Source organism: Spermophilus citellus, assembly GCF_964194105.1.
Source record: "Spermophilus citellus genome assembly, chromosome: X".
Lineage (NCBI taxonomy): Eukaryota > Metazoa > Chordata > Mammalia > Rodentia > Sciuridae > Spermophilus > Spermophilus citellus.
In genome coordinates this window covers 24,835,241-24,847,366 of record NC_138190.1, presented here as the reverse complement: position 1 = coordinate 24,847,366, position 12,126 = coordinate 24,835,241, and the positions used below count along the sequence as shown (strand labels likewise).

General features: G+C 36.2%; 1 protein-coding gene across 7 annotated transcripts in view; it reads right to left on the bottom strand.

Annotated features, from left to right (window-relative positions):
* GK (glycerol kinase) overlaps nucleotides 1-12,126 on the bottom strand; it is an 80,869-nt gene that overhangs the window by 53,165 nt on the left and 15,578 nt on the right. For all 7 annotated transcript variants that reach the window (XR_014020073.1, XM_081277796.1, XM_081277797.1 and 4 more), the window contains exon 4: nucleotides 5,256-5,333. Coding sequence is in view for 6 of the 7 variants with exons in the window: in XM_081277796.1 (XP_081133922.1) it covers nucleotides 5,256-5,333 (78 nt within the window). In the remaining variant the exon portion in view is untranslated. The remainder of the gene's footprint in view (nucleotides 1-5,255; nucleotides 5,334-12,126) is intronic.

Here is a 12,126-nt window from a genome sequence, read left to right as displayed (position 1 = left end):
TTTTACTTTCATTGCTGAATGATATTTTCATTGGATCTAGAACTCTAGGAGGAAGATTTTTTTTCTTTCAGCACTTTAAAGATTATGTCATCACATCATGACTTTGCATTGTTTCCATTAAGAAATCACCTAAAACTCCCCAGTGTTGCTATCTTGAAGATTATGTTTCTTTTTCCTGTGGTTACTTTAACATTTTCCTTTTTGTCTTCAGATGTCAGTATATGTTTATATATGATATTCTAAGTATTTTTCTTGCCTGGGCACCATAATGCTTCTTGAATCTGCAGTTTGATATCTTTAACCAATTTTAGAAAACTTTTTCTAATTTTCTTTCAAATATTATTTCTTCCTCATTTTTTCTCTCCCTTCTTTCTGGAGCTCCAATTACAATGTTAGATTTTCTCACCTTAGCCCATATTTCACTTGGATTTTTTTTCTGTATTTTCTAAACTTTCCTTTGTGTTTCAGTCTGGATATTTACTTCTTATCTCTCAGTTCATTGGTTTGTTTCAGCTGTGTCTATTCTGATGTAAAATGTATCAAGTGAGTTCTTAATACAGCTCTAAAATTTCCATTTGTTAATTAATTTCCAATTCTTTGTCAAGAATATCAATCTTATCAATTAATTCCTTGCACATGTTAATTATTATTATTATTATTATTTTAAATCTGATGATGCAGTGGCACATGCCTGTAATCCCAGTGACTTGGGAGGCTGAAGCAGGAGGACTGCAATTTCGAGGCCAGCATCAGCTACTTAGCAACACCCTGCCTCAAAATTAAATATAAAAAGAAGTGGGGATGGGGGCTGCGGATGTGGCTCAAGCGGTAGCACGCTCACCTGGCATGCGTGCGGCCTGGGTTCGATCCTCAGAACCACATACAAACAAAGATGTTGTGTCTGCCGAAAACTGAAAAATAAATATTAAAATTCTCTCTCTCTCTTAAAAAAAAAAAAAGTGGGATGTAGCTCAGCAGCAAAGTGCTCCTGATACAATTCCTAGTACCAGAAAAAAATCTGATGATTAATATTGGAATTTCCTATGAGATTAGCTTTAATATCACTCTTTCATGTTGGTTTTCATTCCTGTCTTGTTTTGTTTTATATGTGTGGCTATTTTTGAAAAGTAGACATTACATATGGAAATTTTTAGAGATAATCTATGTAATGTTGTCTTTTACCAAGAAGTGGTTTACTTCTGTTTCTGAAAGGCTAGTAGCATTAGCAATCTCAAATAATATTAATTCAATCAGAGTTTCATATTATTTTAATCTTTAGGATTTGACTCTTCACAGTCCCAATCCTAAATCTGAGATTTTACCAATACTCATCCCCTTTCTTGGCAGCACCTGACTCCATTTTTTTCACTCCTATCTTTATGAATCTATAAAAAGTGCTGCTTAGCCTCTCAGATCCTCCTTTCAGAACCCATGGATATCATTAGGGGCTAAGCAACCCCAAATATCAGGCTTAACTCTCAGGGCTCCCTTTCTCTATTCTATCTTGGTCCCATAACTTATCACTTCTCTAGTAACCTTCTTTCTAGTCCCTCTGAATTTCATTTCATTTTTCTAGCTGTTTCTCAGTAGAATGATGTGTTTGAAATAACACATTCCACCCATGGCATGTTAAACTCTCCTTCATGACCCTTTTTGTCCCAAGCTGTCCAAGGTATTAAGTCTACTATTCTGTGCATGGTTGTCAGTGTGCTCCTACAGATCCAAATCTATCCAAACTTGAACACACATTGTGGGCTTAACTTCAACTAAAAGCTACATGATATTAAATAAGTTATAGAGGTTTCTATAATTAATTCATAAAATAAGTCTAGTAAATCTACTTCACAGGGTCAGTACAATCCTACTATAATAGCAGTTAGGACTTATTGAGCATTATCATCACTATTAGTTCTATTAAAAATAATATGTAAGTCAACCTATGCTTGAATCTGATCAATTTTCATTCTGGTAAAATATATATACATATTTTTAACTTCAAAGCTTGGTCATGCTGTTCCTCAATTTTCCCTTTTCCTAATGCCATCCAATACATGCTGTAAAGTCCAAATTAAGATGAACCTCTAGTATAACAGGCATGGAAAAAAAATCCATACTGATATGGACTTGTTCTAATTCCCATCCACTTAACAGGACACAATTATCAACTACTCCCTAATTTTCTGTTGTTCCCTTTCCAAAACTAGACTATAAAGTACTTGCCAAAACAACCAATAAAGTTTATATCCTTTATAATATAATAATATCAAACATATTAGAGGTTCTCAAAACATAGATGTACCTCAGTATAGAAAAGGAAAGTTCTTCATTTGTGATAGGTAAGTTTGAATATTCCAAAGAACACAGAATAGAGGAGAGGTACAGAGGTAAAAGGAAATAAAAAGCACGTAACAGAAAACTTTTGTGAAAAAGTATTTACTCAAAATCTTCACTGTAAACCTGACTTCAATTAACCTAGTTGCATTATTTAAATATGATAATTCAAATTGAGATAGGTAGGAACAAGAGGGGAATACACTCTTGGTCCTTTATCCATAACCTATTACCTCCTAAAATCTTTCCCTACTGTCCCCAACTTCAACAATGTTTGAACGATGCCCTTCCTTACCCTTTTAATCAAATTCTACCACAGAAACAAGATGATACCAAGATGTCTCCAAGGATCTTCCACAAGAAACTCCAAAAAAATTGACCATACTTATGACTAGAGGAAAAATACTACACCCTAGCAGTCCTACCTCAGCTTCACAATGTAATGCTAGCTCCTTTCTTTATTCAGCCTGAATTTTCTCTTAATCAGTTGCTGTTCCCCTTTCTCTTCAAGGAGAAACTACCACTGCTTTTATCTTCCCAATTAAAGCCTTGACTGTGTGTTCATAATCTTTGACCCAGTTTCATTTCTATTGTCACTGGGTCAGGAGTTCCCATCTCTGGTATCAAAATTCCAAAGTTCCATTTTTACAATTCAAAATTTAGAATTTAATAGGCACTTTCTGGTTCCCTGAATAGGCCCTTCCTTTCACTAGGGGAAAAAAGTAAAATTCTACTGTGAATTCTTTTATCATTTATGTTCTCTCAGCATCCATTTTAAATATGTTTAACTTTCTCATACAGGGCTTAGTCACCTTTGACACATTTCTAGTTCAACACCTTATCTTGGTTCCTGGACATAGGTGATCCAGATATTTGCCTTATATCACTTTTTCCTGGTGTCCACCTCCCTAAGGGACAGTACATATGGCCAACTTGACTGGCCCCACTGACCCTTATGCCCCACATGGTCTGTACAAATATGCCAGTGACCACCTTTCAGTAAGAATGACTTCTTTAAACTTGTCCTTGCATTAAACCCATAAAACAGAATTCCCCACAGGCAATCTGTTTGAAAAAGTTTTGGATACAATTATGGTGTTGGCCCATAGGTCCCTCCCTGTCTCTCCCTGCCTAAGTTATCTGATCTCTATGAGTATGGCCTCCAGGCATGTGTATCTCCAGGGGCCAGAAATAAAAATATCATTATTTCTATCTTATGACTCTCCTAATCATTTAAGGGGTACTCCTCATTTTAAAGATCCTAAGTTACAACAAACCCTAACTAGTTCCAGAAGTTAGCTAATATTAATATACGAAAAATATTCCCCTAAATACCATTTATTAAAATTATAATAGTTTTGCTTTATTTATTAAAAAAAAAACAGCTCATATAAAAAAAAACAGTTTTTAACCCTAAGTGTTAAAGTCTTTCATTTGGATTAAACTATCATTACAATTATGAGTGAAAAATTGATCAAAAAATAAAGTATGTTCAAAATTTTGATAGGTAATTATATTTCAAAACTCATGTCTTCATGAGCTAAATGGCTGTTCCTCCTACAATTACTTCATATATTCAAGAATGAAAATAACCAACTGCTAGAATAAAGAAGATTCAACCTAAAAAAAGAAAAAAAAACTGCTCATGACACTGAAAAAAAAAGGTTTTAAAAACTGTACTTTTATGTGATAGAATCTTTGGTTACAATTTGAGTATTTTTTATCACAAATATAGAACATACACTAAATGTTTTCTTATAAACATTAACATTTAATATCTTAATTTCTTTTTAAAATATTTTTATTAGTTATTCATGGATCTTTATTTTATTCATTTATTTATATGTGATGCTGAGAATGGAACCCAGTGCCTCACACATGCTAGGCAAGCACTCTATCACTGAGCCACAACCCCAGCCCAATATCTTAATTTCTTTATAAAAGAAATTATGGTACTCTTACAATATACCCTTTTCACATACCGTTTGCTTTAATATTTCTTTATCCCAATCAAAACTAATGTAACTATATTACTAAAATAACTATAAAGTAAAAATAGCTCACTCTAGTTGGGTGGGGGTGCAGACCTGTAGTCCCAGCACTCAAGAGCCTAAGATATCCAGACCAGCCTGGGCAACATAGCCAGAGCCATTCTCAAAAGGAAAATAAAGGCCTACTCTATAAATCAATCCCATCTCTGACAATTTCTACTTCATTCCCTATCCTACAACCTGTTATTTTACTGATTAAAAAAAATTGTGCTTTGCTATTTCTGACAGAAGTGTTTTAATGATTATAGACTTAGAACACAATTTTCCTTTTAGGAAGTGGCAGTATCATTCAGTGTTCACTAATTATTACATGCTAGAAAAATAACCATGGTCATGTATATCTAAGATGTGATATCTAAAATTAATATATTTGAGATTTGAGTTGTTTAACCCATGCCAAAATGGCAAAATTTGTAGCATAAGCAGCTAAAATTATGATATTTCATTTTTTATAACCTCAGAAAAGTAATTCGGATTCTTAAAGGAAAGAAGAAGTACACAAGCACTTTATAGATAGGTGACTATGAACATTTGTAATTTTGATTTGAGGGTAGGAAGATGTGGAATCTCATTTAGATATCATAAAAACAGGAATTATAAAACAGTTCTGGTAATAGTCACCCATTTTTGTAATACAAATAATCAACAAGAGGAAAGAATATGGGAGAAAGTTAATTCAATGTGTGAATAAGTATGATCTGAATATTATAAATCTTATAAATAAATAATATTATAAATAAATATTCAGAATTCTTCTATTCATCCCAGATTATATAAAACATGACTACATATTTTTTTAGCAAGATATTTTAGTGTGACCACATTTGTAAGTGGAAGAGGCCCTGTACTTGACCTCCAAGCATAATGGCTTACCCACAGCATTGTAGAGAGGCTCTCCTGTTAACTTGTCCCAGACTACAGTGGTTTCCCTCTGGTTGCTGACGCCAATAGCTTTAAAGCAAAAGTTAAAGAGAGTAGAAAATTAAACAAATAGAAAACTGCTTTAGGAGAACAATTCTCAACTTTTTTTTTATAGGCACGACTAAACAAACAATTCCCCCCAAAATTTTGGAAGATTTGTAGTGGTATTAAATTTGTTTTCATTGAGTGGCCCTAAGAAAAACAAACACATAATGTCAAGTTTTTCTTTTTATTTCTACATATGCCTTGTAGCTTCAACACTAGCACATAGATATAGAGTCAGTTAAGTACCCAAAGGAAAGGCTCCCAGATTGCTTTAAGGAATGCAATAACTTTCCAAGATTATAATACCTAATTTATTATTCTGAGCAGACCAACATTCACCTCATTCATTTATTTACCAATTGGTATAAAAAATTTCCCTTCCCATATGTGTGTGGTTGTGTATATGTATGAAAATGCGTGGGTGCATACCTGAATTTTAAGAAGTAGCCCAGACAAAATCCCTCATGCTGAGCAATCTCATATTATCATTGGTTTGAAATAAAGTTTTACTTCCATATTTTAATAATGTGTCACAAAACCTAAGAGTTTGAATTAGGCGCAAACAATATGTAATGGCATTTATATTATACTAATTACACATAACTCAGGTGCTATATATTTACAATAACATTATAAGTAAAGTATAGGGCTGGGGATGTGGCTCAGCGGTAGCGCGCTCGCCTGGCATGCGTGCGGCCCGGGTTCGATCCTCAGCACCACATACAAAGATGTTGTGTCCGCCGAGAACTAAAAAATAAATGTTAATAAATTCTCTCTCTCTCTCTCTCTCTCTCTTTAAAAAAAAATAAGTAAAGTATAAATCTCTACCATCTTATTCAGATCCATTTGGTTCTGGTAAATCAGAGATTGTCAGACTTGGCTGTAGTTTAAAATCAACTGGGGAGCTTCTTAAAAAAAAAAAATCAACGTCTAAGCCCTGGTCAAAACATTCCAATTTCACTGATCTGGGGTGGGATCTGAACATTGTATTAGTTCCTATAACTCCCTAAGTCATTCTAACATGCATCCCAGAACACTCTGAGCCAAAGAATGGAGCACTTCCTGAATTTAAGACGAGGACAGACCTTAAAGGTTATATAATCAGTTACACTTTTATGCACAAATCTCCTCTAAAATCATCTGTCATGGGCTGGGGATGTGGCTCAAGCGGTAGCGCGCTCGCCTGGCATGTGTGCGGCCCGGGTTCGATCCTCAGCACCACATACAAAGATGTTGTGTCCGCCAATAACTAAAAAATAAATATTAAAATTCTCTCTCTCTCCCTCTCTCTCTCTCTCACTCTCTCTTTTAAAAAAAAATCATCTGTCATGTGACCACACAGACTATACTTCTGGTAACAAGATACTACAGCTCTCAAGGCAGACCAATCTCTACTAGACAACTTTGGTATTTAAAAAGAAAAAAAAAATCCTGAGGCTTAGTGGTAGAGCATTTGCTTAAGATTTCATGAGGCCCTGGATTTGATCCCTAGCACCACAGAAATAAAATTTAAAAACCCTTTTCCTTGTGGCTTCCACCTACAGATCTTAGCCATATTCATTGGAGATATTTAAAATATAAAGTTAATCTTCTTTCCATATGCCAGTTTTTCAAAAACTTCAAGTAGCTACTTTGTACCTTAAGTCTTCCCTTCCACTGTCCAGGCTAAACAATCCAATTTCCTCAGCTGCCTCTGTTTCCACATGACAAGTTCCTTTACTACAGCTCCTGGGAATACACAACTATCTGTCCATATCATTCAAACTGTAGACGCAGAATAAAATACACTATTCTAGCAGTGTTTGGAGTAGCTCAGAGCTGAGGATGACCATCAATTCTCTTGTTCTAATACCATTTATCCAATGTGGATTTACTTGCTTCATTAAGAGATCCTGGGTTAGTTGGTTGTAAAAATAGAACAATTATAGGAAGAAAGAAGAGAAAATGAGGACTGAGGCTGAAATTCAAAGGGACATGGTTGTGATGTGCAGAGACAGGAGGTGGCATGAATAGCACAGGCAGAGGGAGGAGCCCCAAGTGGGACAGAATCTATTTCCCTTATGATTAAGGAAATGGGGCACAGGGGGGGCACAAAATCCACACATTAAGTACAGAAATAAGAAATGAAGGAATTAAGGTCCTAGAGCCTCACCTTTCTCTGTGAAGTAGGAGGCAAGATTATATACTAAAATGAGGCCAAGCAAAAGCAGTATCAAGAGTTTGGAGCAGGGCTGAGCATGGTAGCACATACCTGTAATCCCAGTGGCTCAGAAGCAATAAGTTAGGAGGAGTGTGAGTTTAATGCCAGCCTCAGCTATTTATCAAGGCCCTAAGCAACTCAGCAAGATCCCGTCTCTAAATAAAAAATATAAAATGGCTCAGAGGTTGAGTGTAACTGGGTTCAATTCTTGCTACAAAAAAAAAAAAAAGTTTGAGGCAGTCAGGAGAGGTGACATACCTGTAATCTCAGCTAATTTCGAGGCTGAGGCTGAGGCAGGAGAATCTAAAGTTCAAGGCAAGCCTGGAGAACTTAGGGAGACCATGTCTCAAATGTCTCAAAAAATTAACTAAATAAAAATGGCTAGGGGTGTAGCTCAGTGCCTAGCATGTGCAAGACTATAGATTCAATTCCTAGTTCTACAAAGAAAAAAAATTGGCAGGGGTTTGGGGCTCTTCAGTAGAATTTAGGCGCTGAAGCCAGACAGTTGAGGTTCAAATTACAATTCTGAGTTTCCTATTTTCTATTGTCATAGTTTTGTCTCCTGTAAAATGAAGGGGCAAAAAAGTTCCTACCTTACTGGGTTATACTGGTGAGTCGATACATGTTAAAACAGATACCTGGCACATAGTAAGTACTAAATGTTACCTACTGCAGTTGCCATTATCATCATTACTGAGGAGAGAGTGACATAACAGTTGCAGAAAATGGGACACGGTTAAGCAGACACATAAAGGAATTTCCCAGAAGCTCTGTGGGTACAACAGTGGGACTTTGGCAATAGGTTGCTACAGTGGAGTTTTGTAAACTTGTTAATTTAGTGACAACTTTTCAATGAAATTCATAATAAATTATAATGGTAAACTAAAGTCTCCAATTTTCTCCTTACTACATTAATTTTTCTGTAAACCAGCTGGCTACTCCCTTAGCTACAATTCTTGAGTCACCATTAGGACAGGCATCAAATAGTGCTACCTTCTTTATTGGCTCCTCCTGACTTGTACACAGATACTAATCTACAGCTATTTCCATCTGATTCTTTGGTCATTCGATCCTCCCCGACTACTCAATCTCCTCTATCTTAATTCTATTCTTTCATGCCAAGTAAAATTGCTTTCCTTGCAGACAATCAAAGTCCAGCAAAATAGCTTTTCAGTATTCTTTCCAGCCAGCACATCTTTATTACCCATTTCTCCCCAAGGCACACAGGTCTTTTGCAATGACTGAGTTTTTCCAAACCTCTTCCTACTTTACCCTAAAATCTATGTCTTTTAAAAAACCTTTTATGACTATTAATCCCAATGTATATGCCATTTTTAATGGCTCCTAATTTTAATCCCCTTTCTCAGAATAATATATGCAAGTTTTGTAATTCTCCACCATAGTTCATCTGCACCACATAGAGGCAGGCAAAAATTAACAGGTTAAAAAAATAAACCCCAAAAACTTTATACAGTTTCATATAGAAGATATGTACTTTGGCTGGGGCTGGGGCTCAGCAGTAGCACACTTGCCTAATGTGTGAGGCACAGGGTTCAATTCTCAGCACCACATATAAATAAATAAAATAAAAGGTCTACCAACAAATAAAAAATACTAATAATAAATGCAAAGGAAGAGAAGGCTGGGAGTGACAGAAATGTGTAAATGTTGGGTAGGGTAAGGCAGTGAAGGAATGGATTTGTGAAGTTTTCCTTTTCTCAGAACAAAGTAACTGCTTTAGATACAAGAGAATTTAATTCTTTAGAATTCTGTGCCTTTGTTACTAACACAGTTTATGTTTTATTTTGCTTTTTTGCATGAAAGAGAATGAATGAGGAATATTTGCTATTGTAATTCTTTATACTTGCTGATTCTTTCAGTCCCATGACACAGGTGCTTGACTGAAAGTTGAGTAGGAAAGAAGCAGAATATTTTCTTGCTTTGGGCTAGAATGTGCAGTTAAATTTGAGAATGAATTTTAATTTTGAGGACATTGTTCATAGTAATCTGAAATCAACAGACTTTTTGAAAGATGAAGACAACTAAAACCAATGAAGCAGGAATTTGTGAAGGAAATACAACCAGATATGTATGATGAGCTCTGTTAATAATTACTAGTAAGACTATAAATGGCATCACTCATCAGCTGGCAAAGCCAATTTACCTGCCACACAGCAAATATATAAATAAATGGTTTTTGAGATTATCATCAGCATAGCTCAGGGGAAAAAAAGCACTGGTCTAGGAATTACAGGAGCTGTACTTTAATGCTATTGAACACTTAACAGTAGCATGATCTCTAGTAAGTCCCCTTCCCTCATTGCAGCTCGAGGAAATTGGTCTGTATTAGTGAAGATCTTTTAGAGCTTTAACAATTTGAGATTTAGATCTCTACACAGGAAAGTGAAAGCTTGCCCATTGGCAATGCCAATTCAATAAATTATCAGAAGAAAAGATTAATACAACTGGCCTTGTATAGAGGGGCTTGTGAGACACTTTTCATCCCTGGCCATAGGCTGGTAATTATGGAGAGAAAAAAATGCTGGGTCACCTTGGCCCAGGTAGGGGTTTCACATTGGCCAAAGAAAGAGGAGTGTAAAGAAGAGGGCCTCATGTTCAATTACAGACCAGTTAGTGCAAGTAGAAGACAAGTCCCTTGGGCAGTTGTGTACATCTTCATATAAACCACACACACAAAAAAAAAAGTGGAAAAATGAGTGGCACCCGAGTGGGTGCAGAAGGAATAACATATTACAGCCCAACTTACCTGTAAGGGAGGTATAACAATGTCAATGCATAGTCAGTCCCCCTGTACTCCACATTCTGAACATGACTTTAAGCCATGTAGATTACCTATGTCTTGGGAATGACTATTTTGACAGTGTTTCTGATTGCCTATTATTTATCTGCACTGCTTAGAACACGAGAGATGTAAACATAGCTTTAAGAAATGATCAAGACAATCACTTTGATGTACAACTCATCTAAAATTTAGTGATTGCAACTCTTAAGTTTGAAGTACCCCAAATTAGATGTAGGGATAAGACAAGTGTACGATTAAAACATGAATGATCCCCATATGAGGCACACACCCATAATCCCAGTGACTTGGGAGGCTGAGGGAGGAGGTCACAAGTTTGAGGCCAGCCTCAGCAATTTAGTGAGACCCTGTCTCACAATAAAAAATAAAGGGCTGGGGATGTAGTGGTAGAGGACTTCTGAGTTAAATTCCCCATACCACAAAAGATACATGATATTAAAAACTGCTAACAGCCAAGCACAGTGGTGTACACCTGTATTCCCAGCAGCTTGGGAGGTTGAAGCAATAGTGTCATGAGTTCAAAGCCATCCTCATCAATTTAGTGAGGCCCTAAACAACTCAGTGAGACCCTGTCTCTAAATAAAATACAAAAAAAGGGCTGGGGATGTAGCTCAGTGGTTAAGCGCCCCTGGGTTCAATCCCTAGTACGAAACAAACAACAACAAAAAAAACCTGTTAATAAAATTTCAAATTGTACCTACGTGTTTCTATTAAAACTCTGTAATAACAGAAGCTACTATTGTTCTGATTGTTCATTCATTGTGATTATAAGATTAACATGTTTCCCCCATTTGACTGTTAGCTACATGACTGTATTTGTGCCCCCACTGTATACCTAGGTGTACACCGTATACGATAGGCTTTCTACAGACTTGCTAAATGATGTGATTATGCGTAGTCGTTATTTTTAAATGAGTTTCTATTTATACAAATATGGGAAAGTCTCAGGAGTGAAGGCAATTCTTAGAGCCAAGATGATGTGAATCAAGGCACCACTACTATGGCCAAACTAAGAAGATCAGAACTATCCTTGAATGGTGAACTTGAAAAACATAGCTATAAAAAAGCAATTACCACATCATGCTTCTACCCTTTATGCTGTTATATCAATCTTGGATGACTGGATTATTTTCTCTCTCTCTCTATGAAAATCAAATGTAGATATTGTGCTAAAATACTAGGAATTCAGACAGAACTGTTATAATCTCAAACTTTTGGGGGGGAGGGGTATCGGAGATTGAACTCGGGGGTATCCGACCACTGAGCACATTCCCAGCCCTATCTTACATTTTATGTAGAGACAGGGTCTCACTGAGTTGCTTAGGCCTCACTGTTCCTAAGGTTGGCTTTGAATTCACGTTATTTCTGTCTCATCCTCCTGAGCTGCTGGGATTACAGGAGTGCACCACTGTGCCTGGATAATCTCACATTTTCAAGTAATTATTTTTAAATATTTATTTTTTAATTATAGGTGGACACAATAATTTATTTTATTTTATGTGGTGCTGAGGATCGAACCCAATGACTCACACCTGGCATGCCAGGTGAGCGCTCTGCCTCTGAGCTACAGCCCCAGCCCTCAAGTAATTATTGCAAGGAAATTTTATAAGCAAAGCATTTAGATTTCAAACACCCCTCCCCCAACCTGCTCCTTTAGTTTTTCTCCCTTTAATAAGAGGTCTATCTATCCAGGTCCCATCTACTCAGGACCTCCAGGAAAAAAAAAAAAAAACAAGCATTAAGGTGGGGGTGTGACT